This window comes from Botryllus schlosseri, chromosome 1 (genome assembly GCF_051294905.1).
Source record: "Botryllus schlosseri isolate E-star chromosome 1, Bs_hap1, whole genome shotgun sequence".
Classification (NCBI taxonomy): domain Eukaryota; kingdom Metazoa; phylum Chordata; class Ascidiacea; order Stolidobranchia; family Styelidae; genus Botryllus; species Botryllus schlosseri.
In genome coordinates, this window is record NC_137236.1 from 34,648,739 (window position 1) to 34,675,084 (window position 26,346).

General features: G+C 41.4%; 3 protein-coding genes across 4 annotated transcripts in view; 2 read left to right on the forward strand and 1 right to left on the reverse strand.

Moving 5' to 3' along the window:
• The window catches only part of LOC145435743 (armadillo repeat-containing protein 1-like), a 391,422-nt gene that overhangs the window by 341,888 nt on the left and 23,188 nt on the right, over positions 1 to 26,346 (forward strand). The window lies entirely within an intron of this gene.
• LOC145435598 (uncharacterized) overlaps positions 1 to 26,346 on the reverse strand; it is a 260,078-nt gene that overhangs the window by 168,692 nt on the left and 65,040 nt on the right. The window lies entirely within an intron of this gene.
• On the forward strand, positions 7,653 to 18,581 carry LOC145448193 (uncharacterized). Its single transcript, XM_080326545.1, has 6 exons — positions 7,653 to 7,773; positions 7,858 to 7,886; positions 8,009 to 8,198; positions 12,286 to 12,386; positions 15,062 to 15,216; positions 17,278 to 18,581. Exons 1-6 carry the CDS (start codon positions 7,716 to 7,718, stop codon positions 17,579 to 17,581), a joined length of 837 nt encoding a protein of 278 aa, XP_080182671.1. The 5' UTR covers positions 7,653 to 7,715; the 3' UTR covers positions 17,582 to 18,581.

The window sequence follows — 26,346 nt, forward strand, 5'->3', positions numbered from 1 at the left end:
CACCCGTGATATACGGGTGTGAATATACCAGTGTTGGGATCAAGTCACTACATTCGAGTCACAAATCATCTCGAGTCATGGCAAATTTCGTCTCGAGTCAAGTCAAGTCAATCGATTTTTTAACGTGATTCGAGTCAAGTCAAGTCAAGGTATGATTAAGTCAAAATATATCCGACTACAATTTAAATCATACAAGAAGTTTCGCTAAGATGAGCACCGGGCATCAATGTCCACTGACCACTGACCTGTCTTTAGAAGAGAGGTGGATACTTTGCTACTATATTGCTTTCCTACCAGTTGACTGTAGGCTCCAACAGGGTTGGGATCAATGCTCCCTCTAAGCTGCGCACGTGCGCAAATGCGCAGTGCTGAAACGGCCTCTGCGCACAGAAAATCTACGTTGCGCACATCAGTAATGATGTTTTTTTTATAGCTGTTGCGCACTGTTGTCCAATGGACCACGCATGCGCGCAGATTCGTGAAAATTAAGATGGAACATTGCCAGGGCCAAATAGTGTTATCACTGAAGTCTGAAACCGAGGTACAAGTGCGCCCCGCAAAGGTAACTATTCCGCTCCGTGAGGAAATTAGAGTTCACAAGGACCTGCGCCTCACGGAAGATATTTTTTAGTATGGCCTCGTAAACGTGAGCGATACTGATATCATTACAATAGCACATTATTTTCTGGGAATGGCGAAATAACCTGGTTTCACAAAGTTATAAATAACAATGGGCTAGCTCGAAGTTAATCTGCGAGAAACTAACGAATGATAGTCTTCTTCGCGTGGCATGAACATTGCGTAAGATTTACTCAGGACCGTAACTTTCGCACCCCAAACCCCCCAATTGGAGGGGCCGAGCTCGAAGGGGGTCCAAAATTATTTCGAGAATTAACATATATCATGGTGTATTTTTTAAAATTTTTCAGGAATTTTTTTTCGCGCTACGCGCGTTTTATTATTGTAAGAAGTCTGATTATTGGGTACCCTTTCCCAACAAAAATTAGGCATGATTTATAGAAATGGGCAGTTGGGCGTCGGCCATTACCGCACCATGACGCGCCAAGACATATGAAGTTAAAGGTTATGTAACATGCGAATCCAAGAAGTGCGCCAGAACGATCAGCAGCGAGAAAACCTTGGGCGAAAAAGACTGCCCCGGCGCTGACCGAAAACTTCGATATATACAAATATATGTGTAATTGTCCATGTCCATGGGCGCCTAAATGGCTGGCGCCGGATGTTCCTGTCCTGGCGATCCGAATCCCACAATAAGACAAATGCCATATCGAGGGAACATTATTTTCCAGTTAAGAAATACCAATTTGAAATCGTGTACGTCTTTTACTTTAGTACGTTTTGGCGATTTCAATATCTTTTGACATAGCAGATAGGGGGTCACGAAATAGCATCATGTAAGAAGTCATTATATCAACGGGTACGCCCGAAGATGTTTTATTATTATTTAGAGGGCCTATCTATTCCCACACACCTCACTGGATCAGCTCTACCGGTAAATCTGATTATGTGAGCAGGTAGAGGATAACAATTGATAGCAATATATAAGCAATTCCCGATCATATTGGCCGATGCAATCATGAATTATAGAAATTTTTCGCGCTTCGCGCGTTTAGGGATGCTACTGCTAAATGGGCACCCAAAGTACATGATGAGTATCGGAAGAAGCCTACATCCGTAGGGGGGTCTGGGGGGCGAAGCCCCCCAGTAGTTAGTTTATCACCCTATTGGAGGGTGGTTGCACACTGTTGTCCGAGGGACTGCGCAGTGAGTAGGCGTGTTTGCGCAGACGCTTGAAAAATTAGAGGGAACATTGGTTGGGATGACTCGAGTCACCTTTTTCGTATGACTTGACTTGACTCGAGTCACTCTGCTAAAATGACTTGACTTGACTTGACTCGTCGTATCAGAAATATGGATTAACTCGTGACTCGGAGCAAAATTAAAGAGTCAATTTCAAGTCCTCAATTAATCGGTGTCGATAAAAATCACTGTATCTTGCATATGTTCGCAAAACGGTGTGTAACCCGTGACAGCAACCAATCATTCAATGATTGCTCATTTTACTGAGCCTCCATTGTTCTCTCAAAAATAAATTGACACAAACGAAGTGATCGAAGCTTACAGCTTACGTTGCCATAAACTAGTAGTAAAGTAATATAATAGAAAATTATCTATTTCAGTTCCTACCTTAACCAAACCTCTTGTTTTACTGATTTTGAATTCGAATATAGTTTATATGGGCTACTTCTCAACCATTGGCGCAGGCTCGAATTGTATCATATCAATATGTAAAAGGGCAGAGGATAATGTATTGCATCTTATCAATTGGTTTTTCTATTCTCTATTTTTGCTGGCAACTGTAAACTGAGACTACTTATATGTGAGCGCCTTCTGTGCATATTCAACTCTATATTCGTTCATCGGTTCAGAATCAATGACCACTCAATCTGTATTTCAGACAGCTAGCAAAGTGTAATGACTAGGGCGATTTTTTTTGACATGTCAAAAAAAGTCAAAATTAGGTCAAAATTGTAGCGTTAGGTCAAAAAATGTCAAAATTGTTGGCAAAGACGAAATTTTTTTGCAACCTGCATTTCGTTTGTATCGTAGATTTTGCACTGTCGGCGAACTTATCGTATGACATTTTACAGCTTGTAGCCTACTTTATAGGCCTACCGTTGTATACGGCCCGTTGTCTGCTCATTGAGAATCATAAACATTCAAATGAAACATGGCTTACATGGTGTTATGCTCAACGTACCGCAATATTCTAAGTGAACCAAGACTGCGTAAGCATTGCATGGTTTTTATATCAAGGAACGCATTATGAAAAATTATGATGTACACCATTGTCAGAATGAAACAACACGGTTTATCACCAGCAGTGTACGCACAACTTCGGTGCTGTCAGCCAACAGCTGCTACAGTTGAACATTCTTTCTCCATTCTTGGCAAGCTACTTAGTAAGGAAAGACACTCTCTACCCGAGAATGTAGTAAAGTATCTTTCGTTGTATTTGAACAAATATTAATTATTTTTACCATAATACGTGTTGTAACTACCGGAATTCTTCATAGGACCAGATTTCGTTGAAATAAAGTTTTTTCATGTAAAAAAATCGTCACATTTTGAGTCACAAAGTTTTTTGAGGGCAAACTACTTCGTAAGGACGGACAGTTCGAAGCAGAAATGAAGATAAGTAGTACAATTCTAACATTATGTAAGAAGACACCTAATTAGCATACGTTGGGTCAAAATTTGGTCAACATTTACTTTTTAAAGTCAAAAAATGTCAAAATTTAGATTTTTTAGGTCAATATCTTGCGTTTTTTAGGTAAAAAAAATCGCCCTAGTAATGACATAAGCATGCCTGATACTATAAAAAGGCAACTTGACTTGAATTTTGACTTGACTCGTGACTTGACTTGACTCGACTTGACTCGTGTCACTTCCAAAAATCGAGTGACTTGACTTGACTCGAGTTACCTTCGAAAACCGATTGACTTGACTTGACTCGAGTCAAAATGTGAAATGACTCGATATGACTCGTGACTCGAAGGTAGTGACTTGATCCCAACACTGGGCTCCAATCACTGGGTTTGCGGTCAATTGATTTGTGAAACGCAAAATCATTGAATGAATGAAATTGGTCACTCGCATGCACGTCACGCAAGCGTATCGAGAACAATCCGAACATATCAAAGACACAGCTATTTTTCTTGACACGGCTTACTCGATGACTTGAAATTGACTCGTAAATTGTGCTCCGAATCACTAGTCAATCCGCATTTTTGAAGCGCCGAGTCAAGTCAAGTCAAGTCATTTTTGCGAAGTGACTCGAGTCAAGTCAAGTCACACGAAAACGGTGACTCGATTCATCACAACACTGGAATATACACGCTTAGTGCACGAAACAAGAACCTGCCTGAGACTTGCACCACGGTATAATTCAAACACAACATTTTAATCTAAATTACGCTTGCACGTAGAGAGGTGGGATGGTATGCACGTATAGGCATAATCTAATGCCTCCGTCTTTGCCGCAACACGAAATGAATGGCCTTAGCCTCAACATCTTGATAATTTGATTTCTCAGTGTTTATCCTCGAATCTTTGTACACTTGATGAGTAAATAGTCTCTTACAAACTCGACCGTCCATTCGAATTGAAGTTCTAGACACAACTGACCATATTCGTTATATTCATATTCATAAACCTCCATTGTTATTTCGTGACTCAGTACTAAATGCAGCATTGGAGTGATACCATTGTACATGACTTAGGCGTTGAATTTAGGCTTTGAAATGGATGATGTAATGTGATTGTGCCGCATCCGTCTTACTTGAGTCTATGATATCCCTAAATGTATAGATAAGAAAGGATATCGTTACAACTACATTGTATCGATTCTCGATTGTGGAGAGATAGCGTAGTGGTAGGATCCACAGCTGCAACACCAATGAGTTACGGATTCGAGTCCGACCGAGGTTGACTCCAGAATTCTTGCCTAAGTGTTGGATGTTTATCTGGGCTCGTCCTCTCCAAGTGATCCGCGTAAGCGGGGTCTTATAAAAAGCCAAGAAGTGGGCCGTGCTACTATAGATCGGATTTTGAGCGGCCCGCAGAGAGTTTTTTCCCTGATAGTGAAATTCCAATCCGAAAGTATTTGACTAATTTAATGCGTCACAGAATGAATCCAAGTTTGCCAAGCTGACAAGACAAGGCTGCATTCCAATAAATGATGTTGACGTGCAGTTTTTACTAAGGATTTCAACATACGACAAACAGCCATAGTTCAAAGAACTTAAGTTGAAACTTGAAACTTTGTTCGACCACGGATGTTTGATTGACTTTAACAGCTATTGAAATACATCTGGGTAATAGATTCATCAAATACTGTTTTGGCCTCTATGCTTCAAACTTGACGTTTACGTTAAATCCGATATAGTGCTTGTATAGGTGGATACTGGATAATACGCGAATAATGTATCGACTATGTAATCCAGCCCGCCAAGTACTTCCTTTTCCCATATCAGGCCCGCTGACCGTAGAAGTTGCCCGCCCGTGGTCTAAGGCAATTTGACGGTAATTTTTGACCGGCTTACCGAGCACTAAATTTGATAAAACGGCTATCAATCGAAAGCTACTGCGGTACTGATTGCGAAAATATAAATTTTATTCTGCTCGTGCTCCTGGAACCCCCAAAATCAGCATCGAATGTTGCATTGTAACGGAGTTTGGTATTGTGACGCAACATGCCGACTGGGAGCAGGTGAGAACCGAGAAGCAGCGTAAACCGCGAACGTATTGGCTATTGTTGCGCAACCGATTGAACATTCGCACTCTCACTCTCTTGTGCTCTTGCTTCTGAGCTTCTCAGACGACATGGTTGCGTCACAATACCTAACTTCGTCACAATGCAACATTCGATGCTGATGTTTTTTTTTTGTGGGGGGGGGGAGGGATTCCAGGACCACGAGCGGAATATAATTTATATTTTCGTAATGAGTGAAGCGGTAGCTTTCGATTGATATCCACTTTTCCAAATTTAATGCTCGAAAAGCCGACCAAAAATTGCCGTCAAATTGACTTTGACCAAATGGAAAGTGTAACGTAGACCAATTTCACTGAGCCGTGAGATTTGCTTGTGTCCACACCATATCGGACACTATGATTTTCATGCATACCCGTAAAATCGTAGCATACTGACATTAAAAATACATGAATTCGATGTATATGGGGCTTGGGTTGCAAGACGACGATAAAAATCAGATTTGGGTGGCGGTCTAATATGTTTAAGAACCACTGTTATACAGACTGGCGTAAATATTTTAACATCACGTGATCTACTCAGTTGACGTATAGATCGCCAATGCCTTTAACGCTTCGGTTTGAAATCACCAGTCTAGAACATTCTAGAATGCCCTTGGGGAAGACTAGTCGAAACTGTTATTGACGGCACAGATATCTCGGCGATAACGTCTCTCAGTGAATTTCTAACAGTTTTTCTAAGCAAAAAGACGCATGCGGGTTCGGGAGTCGCGTATCGTACTCAACGCATTCCGAGTCGTAAAATTTCCATGTCGGTGTCGAGGGAGCTATGTATGGACTATACAGAATTTTGTAATTTTGCAGGGGGTACGCGAGTAGTTTTAGCAAAATTGAATAGTGTGTATTTTCGAAGGTAGCAAGATTTGCAATACATGTCAAATATTTGTATGGTACTTACTCTACGTTTAAACGTAATGAAAACAGCGTTGTCACGATTCATGCCTTCATTATACTACGTCGGTGTGTTTTGCGCTGGATGCTAGCATACTCATTCCAAATTTACTAAATTATGACAGTTCCATGCAGATGTGGTCTTGTGTAGGTTCAGCCAGCGCGTCAATTTCGAGCGGTCGTTATAAATTGAATCAGACTTGCAGCCTCCGTCATAAAATGGTGCAACAATTGTCGGGCAAGCTATGAGAATGATCACCCCAAATCATTTAAACTTTTCTAGACCTCACTTACAGCAGTTTCAGTAATACTTTAGGTCAAATTTGATGAAATCGAATCGCGCGAATTATGTCATTGATGATTAATTATCATGAAATCACCCACCATCATTGACGAGATCCCTGCACTAGTTCATTGCGCTAAATCATACCTTCACATTAGACCGTTTCTACTCCGCTAATATCGGTATTCTTGTCATGTGACCCACAGCCTCTACAAACACTGTTTCCCATTTAATTTGAAACCCGTTCCTTTCAATCAGATACAACGTGACTGATACGCGAACAGTGCCCAATGGCTTGCTATGTTATGCCACTTAAAATTTTGGGAATCACTGTTCTAGGGGATCGTTATTTGGCTGTGCAAACCAGTTTTCCGGAAAGATAGTTATCCTACACAATTAGCATTATCCGCTGTATGCGATATATACCCGTTTTTAACAATCAATACTGAAAACGACTAGCAAATTTAATTTGTTTGCTTGGAAGAGAAATTTTGAATCCCTGTCTGCTTTTAATTCTTTTTTGTTGGACATGTATTACTGTATATCGTGATAAGAGACTCTGTTTTACGGCTGTGTATTTGTATCCAATGTGTACTTGGCTAGCTTGAAACAAATATCCATCGATGTTAAATAGCGCGAAGCATTTCCGATAGACAACAACAATTATAGATTAGAGTTATCAAATCCCAAAATGTAGGGTTCACGTTTTGAACTCAGTCAAGTATCGATCCCTGCTACCAGCAATGCTGCTATTTTGACTCGTGCTGGGAAGAAGGAAGGAAGATATATTACCGGTTACACAGTCGAGGGGACTTGGCAAGGGATGTACCAGAGATATCTGGAACTAGTTCTAGATACCCAGGGATGTTCTATATAATGTTACATTTCATAAATGTACGAACGAACTCAAGATTGTCGAGTCAGCATACACACACAGTCATTCTCATTTTGGCGTTATCCCGGAGCGTCTAGTCAAAAACATAAACACTTCAGTAATTAGTGCATGTAGTACTTTGCTTCCGTCCACCTGTGGGAAGCCGTGGATGCCAGATGATGCTAGCAGAGGGCATAAACTCACTACTTACCAAATACCAACCAAAGCTTTCATGTTGGATTCATTTTGTCTAGTATTATCAAGGGTCAAGTTGAAATATATTGATACATCATATCTTGTAGTCGCGGACTCGACATGAGGATTTCAATTTCCTGTTTCGCACTCCTTGTGTACGTGGTATACGCGTCTGAAAGTGAGTTTACCTCTCATTATGTTGGGTGAAACCATTACAACAGAAATTATCACCGCTAATTCGCGGTCTAAAAATTTGTTACAGAAGGCGAAAAGGACCCAGTTGTAAATCACGTGAGTTGGTCCGCTGCTTCTGTAGAAACCGTCTTTGCCGGATGATGCGATTTCGGAATCAAAAGATATTACCAGACTAAATGTTCCAGTTTTAATCGCTTACATTGCTTACATATTTTCAGTTGGGCCTTACTGCTGATGACGCTGGTTATGCACTCTACCGACCCGCCTACCGACCCATATACGTACCTGTGTACCAACCCAGATACCTACCAGGGTACCAGCCACGTTATCAACTTCGTTACCAGCCTGCTCAGACACGAGGAGGATTGAGCAGCCTCTTACAAAGAACGGCTGTATACTATCTCATAAGTACGTGGTAAGTCCCCACGTAATAATGGGGCACCATTCGAATTTAGTAACGGCTGTTTTGATGAATTCGTGCTGGTTTGGATTTTCAAACATGTTGGGCCAGGCGACATAATACTGTAATGTACAGAGACGGGAAACACGCATCACTGAATCGAATCAATTTTAATGTCTTACTATTAGAATCGGGCATTTCGAATCAAATCGGCTAATGCTACCGGCGATGTGCACACTGCTCCCGTTCATTTAAGAGATCGGAATTTTGAATTAGGCCAGTTATTAAAAAAATATGATGATATAAGCAGACATGGGGTGATTACTTTATGAATGTAATCGATTGCGATTACGATTACTTCTGAATCACGCGATTACGATTACGATTACGATTACAGCTAAATCAGGAAGTAGTCGATTGCGATTACGATTACATTGGAAAAGTAATCACGATTACTCACGATTACATTTATTTTGTTTCTTGGAACTAATCTCAGAAGATATATTGTAAGACAATATACGGATTGCTATGAAAAGGCATAATGAGATAACAACTTTCTATATTCATAATACGTCATTTACCTGTTACGTCATAATGTACCCAATGCCCAACTTTTTAGGGGACTATTTATCGCAACCGCCGATTTGCCTTCTTGCCAGGTCTGTAACTGCCGCATCTCAAACTCCCGAATAGGGTGGGGAGCGAGCTCGAAGGGGACTCAAAAGTATTTTGTAAATTACAGGATATTTTCAAGAGATTTAATTAACTTGAAAAATTTCTCCGAGCTAGGCGATTTATTGTCTTTAGATAACTTGATTTGGAAATGCAAACGGGTGTCTCTCAAGAAAAAAAGCACGCTTAAGTTATAGGTATAGGCATTTCGGTGTCGGTCATTACCGCACCACGACACACCAAAAGACATATGCAGTTTCGGCCAACATGCGACTCCGCGAAATGTGCTACCGAGGCCGAAACTGGAGTATGTGCATATTGTCAATGGCCGCGCTGGATGGGCGTGACGAATAGCCATGTCCTTCAAATCTGAGCCCCACAATACAAATGCCACCGGGGCACCCACAGAAGAATGAAGACATGACAGTTTGTGTGTGCATCTCACGAACGTTTTAGTCTGCTACGTTAGGGTAACTACAATATGTTTTGATTATATAACAGACTGGAGGTCACGAATTAACAACATACAATAAAGCAAAACATAGCAGATATTATAATTATGAATTACGTGGCCCCAGCTCTGCCGGTAAATCTGACCACCGGGAGTTGCAGCGGATTAAAAATGAATAGTAATATAATGCAATTGCCAATATTCTGACGAAATTCAATTGTCAACCTGAAAATTGACCACCCTGTGAAGCCCAAGACCAACGTTTGGAGTGGAGGGCAGAATTGCTGTTTTTTCCTGATTCTAGCTACAACCCAAGCTAGCATGGTGTATAAGCGGGTGGCTACGGCGACAGGTCCAGAGTTTGAGTATAGAATTGCGAAATAACGATTGGCGCCCGTTCCAGGTAGAATCATATGAGGAAAAGATACCATGAACATAACATTCTGCCTTCCACTCAATACAGATAATGTAAGCTTCCATTACGAGAAACGGCAAGCAGCGGCTCGGTTATGATATATATCAGCAGCTGTTGGTTTTTAATGCTTCATTGTGGAAATCGCAATGTTTCTTTCATTTGACGAGTACAAAATTTCAAATCATAGGCCTACTTCCCGCCAAGCAACAACGGTCGAGCTGCATGTAGGCTAACTATAAGAATAACCAGACATCATTACATAAGTTACTATTTGAAACTATAGGCATAGTGGTGAATATTATCCTGCTGCGAGGTAGTGGAGTCTGGAGTGTATTGATAACCTGATATACAACATTGCAGGCGTTCTTATGATGACACTATAATTCATGTACATCGTATATCTATTTACAGTGTGTGGATACTTCTTAGGCAATGGTGAGCAAATCTAATGCTTTTGGCGTAATAGTGAGCAGTGTCGTTTGAAAATCAGACGTTTGTGCTATCACTGAACCTGGTATAATACCTCTTCCTTGTTCACGAATGTTCAGTTCATGTCATAGTCCTTGTACAAATAGAAAGTAATCGTTCTTTCACAAATAAATCAATTAGATATGTGAAGTAGTCGATTAAGATTACGATTACTTCGGAATTTTTTCGAATGTAATCGATTGCGATTACGATTACTTGCAAATGCTGTAATCGTCGTAATCGATTACGATTACTGATTGCGATTACCCCATGTCTGGATATAAGTAGCATTGGAGGCCAATTCCAATCGGCTGTGATTCGATTTTGCCAGTCCCTAGTTATGATGCATCACTCACTCGTTTGATCTAAACATAATCTCCTATCCGGAGTGTAGACACAAGCAACGGGGAGGTCTTATGCCTTTGTAAAACATCGCTCTGTCATTTTTCTGGAGATACATGATGATGTATCTCAGCTGGCTATGCATCTCTTGCATGTATGCTGCTCCGGTTACGTATTAAAATCGATTATTCTATGGTTTTAGAAATATATCTGATTGCTGTGCTGATAGATTTTGCCCAGAAATATGAGAGGGATACATTTATTCCATGAACAGATCTTTGCATCATTAGAGGCCTAGATCTATAGCAAAAATGTCTCCAGAGCCCCCCCCCCCCCCAGGGGACAATTTGGATTTTGAAGGGGGCGAAAACGCCCAGGGGGCAATGTGGGGGGGCGCTGGGCTCAGGGGGTGTTGGGCTCAGGGGGCGGTATGGGGGCACTGAAGAAATATGGCCTCGCAGTAGATGGTGTAGTAAGGACATATGGGTATACAGTAGAAAGATAGTTCTATATATCTATGAGCTCTCATTGCAAACTAACACTCGACAAAATCTGCCAAATCACGACGCATTACGTCACGCGTCGGGCGCAATATACCCCGACGATGGTTCCATGAATGCATTGGATTATTATAACTCATGTAAAATGAATTTCGCGTACTTTTGGATTGCCAATTCCCCGTTATAACGTTCCCGTCAAACTAGTCGGTTTATTTTCGACGAAATCTTTCTAATTAGGTATTGTATCCTGCAGCGCACAGAGCGTCGAAATCGAAAAGGCACTGTGCCACTTTTGAGAGTGCCGCCCTTTGTACATTAGGGTTGTTCAAATATAACTTTTTTCCGGATTCCGGGGATTCGTTGATTAAATTGTTAGGTTGCCTGAAAACACTGCACGACAAATTTGGATCAATTCCAACAATTTCATGGGGTTGACAATAAAATTTGAAATTTATTTTTACATTTTTATATAACAACGTCCAAATTTTAAAGATGCTTTGAAGCTTTTTGGCCAAAATGATTACCAAAATATGCAGGAGAGCTACAATATTTGAGAGCTACAAAATTAATCGTCAGAATATTTCTTCATCGTATCATAAAGGATGATACTGCTTAGAGTTGTGACCCACATTCATGTTCAAGTTAAGAGCTTGGTTCGTATAGCCCTTACCCGATGGTTATAACAACCTTGATTTGATCCCGAATACAGCTCATACAATTATTATATCATTAATTAGTCGATTGGTCCTCGGGAGCAACTCAAGCTGAAATGTTTCTCTAATAATGACGTCGCAATCCTAAACCGGACTTCGACCACTTGCCCCATTGTTTTTTACTAGAGTCATTAAAACAGGGGGGCAGACCCGGGCAATTTTTGAAAGGGGGCACCGGAGGAAAAAAGGTTAAGAACCACTGATCTATAGAAAAAGCGCCGCAAATAGTTTGTTGGACGGTACCATATCACAATAGCAATAACCTACTGATGCAATAAATACTGCATGGATGTAATATTCCATGCAAATCACACCCCACAGAATAAGTCACAGTTCACACCCAGTGCATTGAGTTCATTTGCGAGCAATCGCATCGTTTCCGCGTCGGGGCAGCTTTTTACAAACGCCATGAACCGTGTCCGTGGCTTGTATTAAATTGAGTGATCATTGTGGTTTCAACAGCCTTCATTCGCCCTGGTACAGTCGATTTCTGGATCTGACAAGCAGAGAGAATACTGATATACTCGTTTACAGGGTCTTTACTGTTTCCACCGACTACGACGGCAGCTCGAGCCTCGACCACAGTGGCTACTACTCCTACTATAGCGACCACAGCAGCGCCTGAAACCACAGAGGTGAGAATACCTTCGGAATTGCTATTTTAGTAGTTGAAAACTTGCTGCAGAATCGTGCCCGTCAATATCCGACACGGCGTGAGTATACTCGTAGTGCGCCAGCACCTGATCTATAATTAGTTTCCAAGTACCAACCTGCAGTGGTAGGGAAGCAAGAAGCAACGCAGCTATCTGCCAACTGATAAGTCACTATTAAAGAATATTCGCAACAATCGCATTGCACGTGGACGAATCAAGTTGGCGCACGATGTAAACAATACAAGGTTGTTGCGAGCCTGCTACGTAGGCTACTATTATTGAATAGCTTCAAAGATGATGTTTTATTATTATTTGTTTACATCAATGGTTCTTAACCTATTTTTCTCCAGCGCCCCTTTTCAGAAATTTTCATGGTCTGGCACCCCCCCCCCCCATATTGCTGGTTGTACTAAATACGATGGGGTAGAAGTCAAAGGCCGATCGGTCTTGCCAGATTTGGACTTGTCTACATGTATTGGGAATAGTTCGCTCTTGAACCCAGCCCGATATCCCCCTAACTCTAACTAATTAGCGATCTGATAACTCGATTTCGTATTTTCCTGATCAAATCAAGGACAACTGTCGGGTACGGGCTCATATACCAATCGGATTCGAGCCCAATGTACCAACATCGATTTCACACCTGCGATTAGGGATACGCCAAAGTTTTATTATTATTTTTTCTTCATTTCTTTTTGCGACAAATAAAGAAACCCCTGAAAATACTGCACCCGGCTTTCAAGTTTGACATGTATGTACTCAAAACAATCTAACCTATAATATAAAACGTACAATCGTACATGTCACCTGTGAGGCTCTGAGTCACAAGACTGAGCAGAATCATTGTTTATGGTAAGAGAGAAAACACTCTGAGAATTATACTTTGTAGCTATCAAATATGAAGATATTCATTTTATCATTTAGGTCCGAAAGTCTCAAAGCACGTCTAGTCCAGTCTACTGTCCAAATGGCTCTCATCTTCAACTGTGATTTATGGTCCCGGTCGCGGATATTATCACGCCGTGTGCTACAATACCTAGTTCGAAACATTTTGTTGCGAAATCCACTATGCCAGTGGTTCCTAACGTGGACGATAGCGCCCCAAGGGGGCGACTTGGCGGTCTAGGGGTGGCAAAAATAACGAAGGGGCGATAGGGGGCGAAAACGGACGAAGGGGGCGATATGGGGCGAAAACAACGAAGCGGGCGATAGGGGCAATGGTGCGTTAAGACGGCTATATTGGAGTCGGGACCGTAACTAACGCACCCCAAACCCCCCAATTGGGGGTAGGGGGGGGGCGAAATCGAAGGATTATTTCGTGATTTAACATGAATGATTGAGTAATTTTGTAGAAATTCATGCGACTTTTTCAAAAAGCACGATTTAATATTTTCATGTATCTTGATGTTGGGGTCCCCGTGACCCAACAGAAATACGCATGATTTATGGAAATGAGAGACTTCGGCATCGGCCATTACTGCGCCACGACGCACCAAGACATATGAAGTTAGAGGCCATGTAACATGCGACTCCGAGAAGTGTGCCAGAACGATCAGCAGCGAGAAGACCTTGGTCAAAAAGGAATGCCATTGTGCTGACCGAAAACTTCGATATATATACAATACATATATGTTTAATTGTCCATAGGTGCCTCAATGGCTGGCGTCGAATGTTCCTGTCCTGGCGACCTTAACCCTTCAGGACAAATGCCATCCCGCAATGAAAAAATTATTTGCCAGTAAAGAAAAACCAATATGAAATCATGTGCGTCTTTTAGTTTGGTACGTTTTGACGATTTCCATGTCTTCTGATATAGCAGATATAGGAGGTCACGAAATAGCATCATTTAAAGAAGTCAATATAACAACGATTCCGCCCGAATATGTTTTATTATTATTTAGGGGTCCTACCTTTCCCAACATAACACATCGATCATATTGACCGATTCAAACATGAAATATATAAATTTGTCGCGCTTCGCGCGTTTAGGCGGAATACGGTGACTCACCAAACAGTACATGAAATAGGGTATAGCTGATATGTAGCGACAAAAAGACCACTGGCTGAGGGGGGTGTGGGGTTTGTTTCATCACCCCATGGGGCTAAAGAATACCGTTTTTTTTTCGAGGGGGGGGTTGACGAAGTGCTGTTTTTCGGTTCCCAATATTTGGAGGGCGATGATCGGTTTGGAGCTTCAAAAGGGGGCGATGAGTCGAAAAGGTTGAGAACCACGGCACTATGCTAAGGGTGACTTTGCAATCTAAAAGTACGCACATAAAGTATTAACCCCGCATTTTACATGAATTATGATAACCCCGGCATTTATGGAAACATATTGCATAGATCTTTGGTAGATTTCGTGAGAAAAATATTGCAGGTTTGCAGAAGTTTGTCAAAAGTAATTTTAAAACGTGCACGCAGGGATATATAGAACCCTAACGTAATTTTTCTTCGGCGGCCCTTAGCGTACCAGTGCCCCCACATCGCCCCCTGAGTGCTTCCACCCATATTGAAATGGTAATCGCCCCTAGGGAGCGCTGCTAACAGTGGTAAGAAGCACTGGTTGACATCGTTCGTTGCCGTGACTACTGCATGTCAAGCGTCAGAAATAATGCATTTCTGTACCAATATTGAACTAGCTGAATTTGTTTTTGCAGGACCCACTCGCCGATTGGACTATGGTCGGGTCTTGCAGGTATTTTTTTTCGACCGAAATGGCGACGTGGGTTGACGCAGACGCCGCGTGCCAAGCTTTCACAAACGGAGCACGTCTGGCCGTGACCGGTTTCAACAAGGCCGAGACAGAGAGAAGGTTAATTTTTGAAGCTATTTTTAGTTGAATCTTCTAGTGCAGGGGTTCTCAACCTGGGGGGCGCGGAAGGCTCTCAGGGGGGCGCGAGAAATTGACGAAGTCAGTATAGGGGGGGGGCGCGAGAAATTGACAAAGTCAGTATAAATATTACGTGTCTGAACATGTGTTTTACATCCATTCTGAGAAAACGATTAATGAAGATGAAATTTATTACATATTCAAGAAAGCTTGCAAAATACAAACTCTAGCAACCGCGCTCAACGGAGTATAGTCTGATTTCAACTTGATTTGAGCAAATTTTTGGAATTCTTTGGAGATATAGAGAGCAATTCCCACGTGTAAGTCATTGCTTCATAGCTTTGACAGTAGCCTAAAGCTTGGCGCGCTGGGCAGATGTTGATAGTAGCTTGCGAACTGCACTGCCTAAGACAGACTTAGATGCAACATAGGTTGCCCGGTTTCGCCCTCATTAGGCTATAAATCAACACAATTTAATTAATTTCCCAAACTGATCAAATTTAGCCTGGCAGGACAGAACGACGACTTGCTCTCTGTACTCACGACCAGCATCAGGATTAGTCTCAGGGTGACCTACCTTGAAATTAATTAACGGATGTCTTGTTCAATGTTTTTTATTATTTTCAACCAAGTTTGGAGAAATTTGTCATGTAAAAGACTCAACAACTGGAATGCAGATTCAAAATTGGCCTAAGATATACCTTATGTATACTATTAGATCAGGGGTGGGCAGCCTGCGGCCGTAGAAGGGAATTTGAGCGGCGGTCGACGCCTAATTCAATTAGTATGTGTTGGCGGCCGTAGACATACAAATTGCAATTACGAATTCACTCCCGCATTTTCGGGAGATTTTAATTAATCTTGAAATTTTCTTCGCCCTCAACAAGACTTCAATTCAACAAGACTTCATTTTTCGATTTTAATGCAGTAGCGCCCTTCTTAGTCTGAGCCGGAATGGGAATTGGCAAGAAATAACAATTCGTTCGCGGCCCTGAAAAATTTTCGCGCTCCGCGCGACAATATGCACCTCCCGGCAACTATTCATAACATCGCCACTCACGATTTCGGTGCGTACAATAGGCCATTGTGAAAAGTAGAATAGTCCGGAGTTCACCGGGAATGGATATGAACAGTTTACCATAGGAATTTTGCGTCCAGATCGTTCATTGCGGCTATGCCCTGGAATGCGGCCTTACGCTACATAAGCAATCGAAATGCGGCCATGATTATCAAAAACGTTGCCCACCTTTGTATTAGATGATGTGCTGTTTTTGACATGACGATAAATGCAAGGGGGGTCAGGGGCGCGCGATTTTTTTGACCATCTCTAAGGGGGGCGCGAGTCAAAAAAGGTTGAGAACCACTGTTCTAGTGCATGGGGTTCTTGAAATTTTCAGCGCCGACCGCTAAATTTCTGTGTTGTTTGCGCGGTCCCCATATTGCCTGAATCTGCGACGATTATGTATAGAAAATCAATGTCCTTCGCCCAGTTTTAATCACATCTAGTTGATTATTCGATGCCAACAAAACTCATAGTAGACATATGCAATGGTCATTACCTGCACTCAGTCCTTATCATGTCCACGTTACCGGGAAAATACATAATAAAATATGGACATGTATTATAATTCCGTTTAATGTATTTTCTTGCTGTAGTTTCAACATTACCCTCTCATGGACCCCTTCAATCTAGACCAGTGGCTCCCAACCTTTTTCGACTCATCACCCCTTACCAAATTCTCCCTTAACCTCGACTCTTTCCGTTGAGTTGACCTTCTTTTCACGACATATGCAGAATAAGCAGTATTCGCGTGCATTTCTCGCCGTATTAATAAAATATATATCACTGGACGTTCTAAGACTTTCGCCCCCTATCGCTTCCTAGTCGCCCCCTTTGTTCTCAAACCGCCCACGTTGCAAACCACTATACTAGACCGTGAATTCCCAAGGCAATCATGGAACCATGTTTAAGAACTTCTGTTATGGTGGCTTCAAAAGATATCTTATCACCCTTATTTCTGAACATGGTTTTGGGACCGACAGCGAATTACTCACAGAGATTGAAGCCGGATCCCTGACTTTCTGGCTCGGAGCGAAAGGTGTGGCAGTAACGGGAGGTGCGGGAGCCGTCATGTCCACCGCTCGTTGGAGCGCGCCGTTTGAGACCGTTAACCCGTCATCATCACCTTCTTCGTTCGCTCTGACGCAAACCGACAACACCGCCAGACCAGATCCCCCAGCATACAACCTTTGCGGGCGCACGAATCCCGATAGTACCACCAGCCTGCTATTCGAAGACTGCGCCGTTGCGTCGTACCGTTACGTATGCGAATACTGCGAAGCTTAACCTCACCCCCATATCCGTGTGTTGTCGAAACAATTAACTGTCAGCAGTTCAAGTTATATATATAATCCCACCCATACAGACCATCTTCGGAATACATCATTAAACAGTCGCCGAGCGTGTTCAGATTCAAGTCAAAATTCATACAAATTCAGCTGAGTAAATAGCCTACCAGTCCGCGTTCGAGATTATCGGACACAATCTGACTTATCGAATTCGCTTATATTTACAAATGGCCTTTCATTTCCGTCGCGTGTCCTTATTTGTTGTCTCCTGTTACTTATTTTCATTCAGTGTGCAATGGTGCATGCCTGTTATTCACATGTTTTAGGCTCATGTATGTGTCTGATTGAATTACTACTACTATAGTCGTTTTGTCTAGGCCTACTTGCTATCTTTTCATAATTTAGTGATAGTGAGAATATTGATAAAACAGGAAGGAATCTGATGCTATTTTTGACTAACTCGATGACAAGCCTTTACGACATGACATGGAGGTCGAAAGTCGAAAATGTGACTCGCGGGTGAAAAGTGGCCCACAAGAGTCCTGAAATCTTGATGGTCGAAAAATCTATCGATCAAAAACGATGTTTGCGTTGAGGTTTACACCAATCCTACGAGAGAAACGTATTCAAAATTCATCCGGAAGGCCGCCCTTCCATTTTCCGTACATTGAAATTGTGCTAAAATTGGTTCAGTGTTGGGATGACTCGAGTCACATTTTTCGTATGACCTGACTTGACTCGAGTCACTTTGCTAAAATGACTTGACTTGACTTGACTCGGCGTATTCGAAATGTGGATTGACTCGTGACTCGGGAGCAAAATTCACGAGTCAATTTCAAGTCATCAATTAATCGGTGTCGATAAAAATATGTATCTTGCATATGTTCGGATTGTTCGTGAAACGCTGGTGTAACCCATGAGAGTGACCAATTATTCCATGATCGTGCATTTTACTGAGCCTCCATTGTTCTATCACAAATAAATTGACCGTAAACGAAGTGATCGAATCTTACATCCTACTTAAAGTCATTGAATAGTAAAGTGTCTATTTCCGTTCTCACCTTCACCAAATCTCTTGTTTTATTGAAATTGAATTCGAATATATGGTTCTGAACCATTGGCGCAGGCTTGAATTGTATCATATCAATTTCTAAATGGGTAATGTATTGCATCATATCAATTCGTTTCTCTATTCTCTATTTTGGCTGGTAACTATAAACTGAGGCTATGCAATTACGTACGTAGTTTAACAGTTCTACGTATATGTGAGCGATACAGCGCCTTCTTGCGTGTATATTGACGTAACGTAATCATGAGCCATACTTTGAAAAGGCAACTTGACTTGAATTGTGACTTGACTCGTGACTGGACTTGACTCGACTTGACTCGAGTAGCCTCCAAAATTCGACTGACTTGACTTGACTCGAGTCAAAATGTTCAATGACTCGAAATTACTCGTGACTCGAAGGTAGTGACTTGATCCCAACACTGTTGCTTATTGGCGCAACATTGTTTTACTGATGCAATTATGACCTTCAACCTCAACTTCAACCTTCAAATCGCTCGCGTGCCTGGTCAGTCGATGTTTCCATCATATCTCACGCCCTCGCTTTTCACTTGAATACTTTATTACTGGGGCAAGTTTTTGCAACTTTTGCAACTTTTTTTACACCTTCCGGCAGCTTGCTAAATACTCGTAAGATATGTAGAATGCTGTTTTAAGCTGTTTGAAGGAATCTTTTAGTACAACTTTTTGCAACTTTTGTCTTTTGTTTTCATACAAATTTTTGCAACGAAGTACTTTCGCCGAAAAGTTGACCTTTTTTTAGTCAATCAATAGATAATGCGGATGGAAATCAGTATATCGGAAGTGAAATTGGGAATTTGACCCTTTTTTCAGTCAACCGAGCAAAAGGTGATTAGTGAGGGTGTCTAGGTTATAGACACACCCTGAGGCTATTTACGTTCATCGCTCACCGCTAGACTATCGCCGTGTGTATTTATGTTCATTGCTCGCTGCTAGACAATCGTCATGTGTATTTAGGGATTCGAACTAACTTTGACTGGGTATAATAACACGACGAACACCAATAGGTTATCGCGCAGATTTAGTATACTCATATTTGAGAATATAAACTCTCACATAATACATTTAACGTCGGACTATGCGCGACTAGACTATCTCCATGTGTATTTAGCACTATGTATTCATAATACCTTGCTTTCGAGAAATAAGTAACATTCATTATACGTTAGATCAGGGGTTCTCAACCCGCGGCCTGCAGACGTTTACTTTGCGGCCCGCGACATCTTTCATCGTGAACGCAATTATTACTGACACGGTATTGTTACATATTAATTTAGCTGCTTAGCTCTCTTATCTCTCTTTCGTTTAATTAATCATTTTTGATGTGTTCTGGTTTCTTGATGTATGCCCGAGTTTAGATTGTTATTGTTTTGAATCCGTATTCGGTTGGACTCTGGTTCACGACAATCCCGCTACGTAGTACATTTTTAAAGAGTGTTTTACTCACCGCAAATGGTTTGAACAGAAACAAGAGCACGGAATGGGCAATTAAACGGCACAAACTGGGTTTGTAACTCTGCGTGGAACAATGAATTTGCTTTCTCAAATATAAATGGAAGACCGTTGTATCATACTTGTCGAAGAACCGTTTTCGTATGTCATAACGTCTGGAGTTATTCAGATCGCCTGATCTTATAAATAACGTTGCTAGCTAGGTGTCAAGCCCAGTAATACATATTTCAAGGCATTTAAAATTGCCGACGACGTTGCAGACAAATCGTTCAAAATTGCTGGGAATATCGCTAAACCCGAGAAATTTGCTAGAGAAAGTGTGATTTCAATAAAACTCTGCGAGTATTTGATGTTTCCGGAACTTAGCAGCAATTACAACAGCACCTGACATATGCCGAAGCTACAGTTGTCTGATTCAACCATGACCAAAAGAGTTACAGCAATGTCAGTCGATCTTTTATCGCATGTTCTGAAGCACGTAGTCACGTAGACTACTTCATCCTAGCATTGGATGAATTCACCGACTCCACAGACTTTGCATAGCTAATTATCCTGGTGCATTTTGTTAGAGTGGACATATTTGCAAGGAAAATGCAGGCTGGGCCAACGTGGGAGGGGGACCAGCGAAAAACATCAACTTGACAAAGCTAACTAATTTAACTAATGGTGCAGGGCCCCCGCCATGGAATGAAAGGAGAAGGGTTGATCGGTTTGCTCAGAAATGACCCCGAACGCCAGAATTCTTCTCATATAACTGAGAGCTCAATGTGATAATGGCTTCTGTAACGCAAAAGTTACCGTAATTTTATACTTGCTCTCTTCCGGTTTGAAGCGTAGAGTTCGGTTCTCTGTTGAAAGGGTCTAAAGGGGAATATACCGGCCTGTATACGACTGGTAAATAGGCTACAGTAGCCTAAATTTAATAGTAGCCCACAATTACATGGTAATAATGTTTTGCGACCCGCAGCGTCTTTTGCTGTTAAAATGCGGCCCGCGATACAAGGGAAGTTGAGAGCCCCTGCGTAAGATGATACTTTGCTTTCGAGAGAAAAATAACATCCAGGTTATACATAAATTTGCAAAACTATGATGTCTATGCAAGACTATGTTCGCCAGATATTCTATTATGTGTATTTAGGACTATGTATTTTCGCGGATAATATGAGCTCTCAGATATCACTCATCAACGTTGAACTATGCGCGGTTTTATGCGGACATATTAAAATTCGGTGCTGCTATACCCATACAAGATGTCTGAGGTCCATTTTCACTCTCCAAAATATTGCTATACGGGCCCTAAGTGATGTCGGCTTCCGTCGGTGACTCCTGCCAGAATACAAAAATTTACCATCGTGATAGTGACAGACGTCATAAAATACGAAACTGCAAAAATGATGCACAATCTTTCATCATAATATATAGACCACTATTTGGCCAACATTTCACTATATTTTTACCTCGGTACATTCACACCTCACTCGTTCTGCCTCGCCAAATGGATTATCACTTCCGCTTGTATCTAAATCGTCCTCCCAGAAAAGTTTATATTATAGGCATACCTATTGATGCCGTTACCTGAAACTCTCTACCAGTAGATTTAAGAAATTTGCCGACCCTCTTAAAAGCGTTATCGTTGCGGCTTGCGCTGCGACATTAACTATCATCGGACTTTAGCTAGGTAGTTGAGTAATTTGGAAGCGATGGATCAAGCAATCTCTCTGCTAAAACTGAAGAAAAGTTCATGGATTTTCGAAATTCCTAGTTTTTTAAATCGCTATTCACAAAAAACGGACGATGGATCGGTACAAAAGCAATTAATTATATTGCTCTTTTCAGATTCATTGCTATGTATGTGGCTACTATGTTGCTACTAAAATTAAAAGCAGTAAAGCGACATCGATGGATTGAAACTAACTACCAAATACGGAGTTGATTGTCAACAATGTAATCTCGCTTCAGTCGCTATTTTCGAATGAATGAAAACATCCATCTCATTTATCGTGTAAATATCGTGTAAATATCCCTTTGTGGACTGAATATATTCTCTATGGTTGGAAAAATTATTTCTATGCGTAACTTTAATTGTTTTACCTCAACTTAAACATTGGTCAACAAAATTTAAATTTTTCTTTTATTATTTATTATTTTAAATGTTTGTCGCAAATTTGCGACATCAGGCTTTCGCGACAAAAATCGAAACAAAACACGTCCATTCTGACAATTGAAATTACTGGTCAAAGTTAGCAAAACAGTTATAGTTTTTGTTCAGGCACAGCTGTACATGACATTTGACACATTTTATAGCAGGTTGTTCTTCATAGGTATGTCTCTTGCATATCTGCCTGGTGTCCATAGAAGGGGTGTGACCCACTTGGTCACGTTGGGGTGGGCTTTGTTGGTCCTCTTTTCCATTTTTTTATCATACTCCTGCTGGATACAGAGAGATGTCCTCCGTCTTTTTCCCCTGTCACTAATTTTCCATACTTTACCAGGTATTCTGCATATAATTTGGAGCAAGCAGACATTTTTGCCTCTGTTTCGGAAGTTGCACAAAAACGCAGTCCCGTCTGTACAGCAATCAACTATTGGCGACAGCAAGATCAACCAAATGACGTACAATCACATGTATAGTATGTTTTTGAGCGGATACATGTTCTGTAATAATCCAAATAGGCATCCAGAAGATCAACCTTCCCCATAAATGAATTGTACTGTTCGGCAATAAATGGATAGTCGACCTGTGAGCGTTACTTCGTTTCCGGTCCCATCTTTCAATTTTACTAACAAGATTTGCTTTGACAAAGGTACTGGCCAGTATAACACTGCGATTGTCATACCACTTTACTGCCCAAATACTAACGCCGTCCAGAGAAACCTCCTTTACTTCAAATCTCACTCTCCTTGTCCTGGAGTCTGTGCCATTACTGGATTGACAGCCACACAGTTTGTTTGATCGCACAGTTCCTACTGCAAAAAATCACATGTGAGATAAACTATGAGCAAGAAAGATTTGATCTGCTTCCATCGATCTCGGGACATGATATCCGAAACTTTATCATATCTAGTATCATTGGCCCATTACATATAGGATCTTGGCATTTTCACGATAGACATATGCATGCGACATCCTAAGTCTTTTTCAATATCATCTCCAGTCATCTGTATTGCCTTCGTTGGATTAGTTTGAACGGCAAATAAATTGCTCTCATAAACAATCCAGTCCAGCAATTCCGCTCCAACAAAATATTCGAAATATGTGTGCGGAGAAGACATAGAGTACAGTCACTGTCTGTATGGTTATGGCTCATACCGTCACGCATGACTTTAGTTCATGCTGACAAAGACTTTTGTGTCAACTCACTGGAGTTGAAGGTAGTGACAAGTGCAAGTTTCGGTTGAGTCTTTCGTTGCTTTATTTACAGCTTAATCATTTATTGGAGTATAAAACTCAGTAATAAATGCATAATTGTACACTGTCGAGCAATTCTGCCTTCCATATAGGAAAATAGTAGCTAGGGATCTTTCCACCTTGAATTGTTTTCCATATAGGTTTTCGTTTTGGTTCATGCGGTGTACATGCAGTTGACCCGGTGTTTTCCCTTTCTCTACTTTTGAAAACACGATTGAGGAATCTTCATCAGATTCGTCGGGAGAAGAGGATTCATCCGAACTCATTTACCACATAGCAGCAGAAGTTGCTGCAGTAGAACGTTCTTCATCGTCAGAATCACTGCCACCATCTTTAGCCTACTGCCTTTCCAGTTTACCATCACTTGATGAGTGATTTTTTCCCCATAACAACATCTGGTATCCATTTTTGCAACAGTAATTTCTGATTGAAATTATTGAGAATATTTGTTACCTTTTTAGCACTATTCTAGAAGTTAGTTTACATATTCGTTGTCATTATGTGATGTATCAAGGCACTTTCTTGACTCGTGAAGTTGGTGAATCTATTACCCTCTTTTCTCACGTAAATACCCATTCCATATGGAAATATTTCAGTAGTAGGAATGTTGTCAGAATTTACCAACAAAGGGCTAATGATGCAAATTCGCATCACTCCCCATTTTCAACTTTGCCGAGAAGAATTACACGTTATTGATCCAAAACACTTCTGGCTATGTGATTTATGGTATAAAGAATCCTATACATATTTTTCTGAACGAATATACTCACCAAATCATTCGACCGCGGAGCAAGAAAGGACGTGGGTCCACTGACTTCACTCAGACATGCCAATGCAATAACCAACGTCCGGGACACCCACCCTTCACTCCAAACACTCTATTTTAAAAGGCGCCAAAGGGAAGTTCGGAATGTGTACTTTCTGCGACGGCCGTCGTGGCCGTGTAAGTATGCGTGAAGTCAGTACAAAACGATGTAATTCGGTAAGTACCGAATTTGTTACGCTCGTCCACAAAGGGCTTACCATACGTTTGTCCTATTTTTTGACTTTTTTGAAAGTGTCCTCGGAGGACGCCCTTTTGTCCTCTTTTTTGAGATTTTGTCCTCTTTTTTGAAAATTTAGGCAGATTTAGAGCAAATTGCGAGTGATATGCCGCACAGCACCGTAACTGCCGCACCCCAAACCCCCCAATTGGGGGGGGGGCCGAGGTCAAAGGGGGCCCAAAATTATTTACTGAATTAGCATAAATTATAGAGTATTTTTTGAATATTTAGGCAACTTTCTCAAATTTTTTTCGCGCTTCGCGCGATTTTAAGCTACCAAATATCTTGATTTTGGAGTACTCTTTCCCGAAGAAAAAATACGCAAGATTTATACAAATGGGCATATCGGCGTTGGCCATTACCTCTCCACGATCATCAAGACACATAAAGTTTTAGGCCACCTAACATGCGACTCCAAGAAGTGTGCCAGAACGATCGGCAGCGAGAAAACCTTCGCCGACAAGGACTGACCTTATGCTGACCGAAAACTTCGTTATATATACAAAAAAGTGTATTTTACTATCTGAACGACAAATACAATCCCGAAAGGAAAGATTATATGCCAGTGAAGAAATACCAATTTGAAATCGCGTGCGTCTTTTAGTTTGGTAGCCTACGCTCAAACTGGAGGTCACGAAATAACATCTTGTTACGGAGTAGTACCAACGGGCCCTACAGTTTCCAAGACACCTCACTCAGCTCTACCTGTAAATCTCATTACGTGAGCAGAGAGGACATGAAATTGATAACAATATATATGCAATTCCCGATATTATTCACCGATTTTATCATAAATTATCGAAAATTGTCGCGCTTCGCCCTGGCTCACCAGACAGTAGGCCTACAATTAACTTCATGGCAAAAGCTAACAAGGTGATAGGGGGTAGGTTTATCACCCGATGTGAGCCCAACACCCAAGTTGGTTTTGGGAGCACCTGAGGAAGTGCTGTTTCGTTCCTGGCAACGGGTATCGCCCGAAGATATTTAAATATTATTGAGGGGTCCTACCTGTTCAAACACATCTCCCTCAGCTCTATCAGTAAACCTGATTACGTGAGCAGAGAGGATAAAAATTGATAGCAATATATACGCAATTTCCGATCATATTGACGGACTCAATCATGAATTATAGAAAATCTTCGCGCTTCGCGCGGTTTAGGTGAGGAAAGTTGACACTCTAAACCAGTGGTTCCCAACCTTTTTCGACTCATCGCCCCCTTTTGAAGCTCCACACCGATCATCGCCCCAGAAATATTGGGAACCGAGAAACAGCACTTCGTGACGCCCCCCCCCCCGAAAACGTTGTTCCTTGGCCCCATATGGTGATAAACCAACCCCCAGTCACCCTCAGCCAGCGGGCTTTTTGTCGCTACATATCAGCTATACCCTATTTCCTGTACTGTTTGGTGAGTCACCGTATTCCACCTAAACGCGCGAAGCGCGACAAATTTATATAATTCATCTTTGAATCGGTCATTATGGTCGATGTGGTATGTTGGAAAAGGTAGAACCCCTAAATATTAATTAAACATCTTCGGGCGGAATCGTTGTTATATTGACTTCTTTACATGATGCTATTTCGTGACCTCCTATATATGCTATGTCAGACGATATGGAAATTTGTGAAAACGTACCAAACTAAAAGACCCCCAGGATTTCATATTGGTATTTCTTTACTGGCAAATAATTTTTTTCCTTGCGGGATGGCATTTGTCCTGTAGGGTTAAGGTCGCCAGGACAGGAACATTCGACGCCAGCCATTGAGGCGCCTA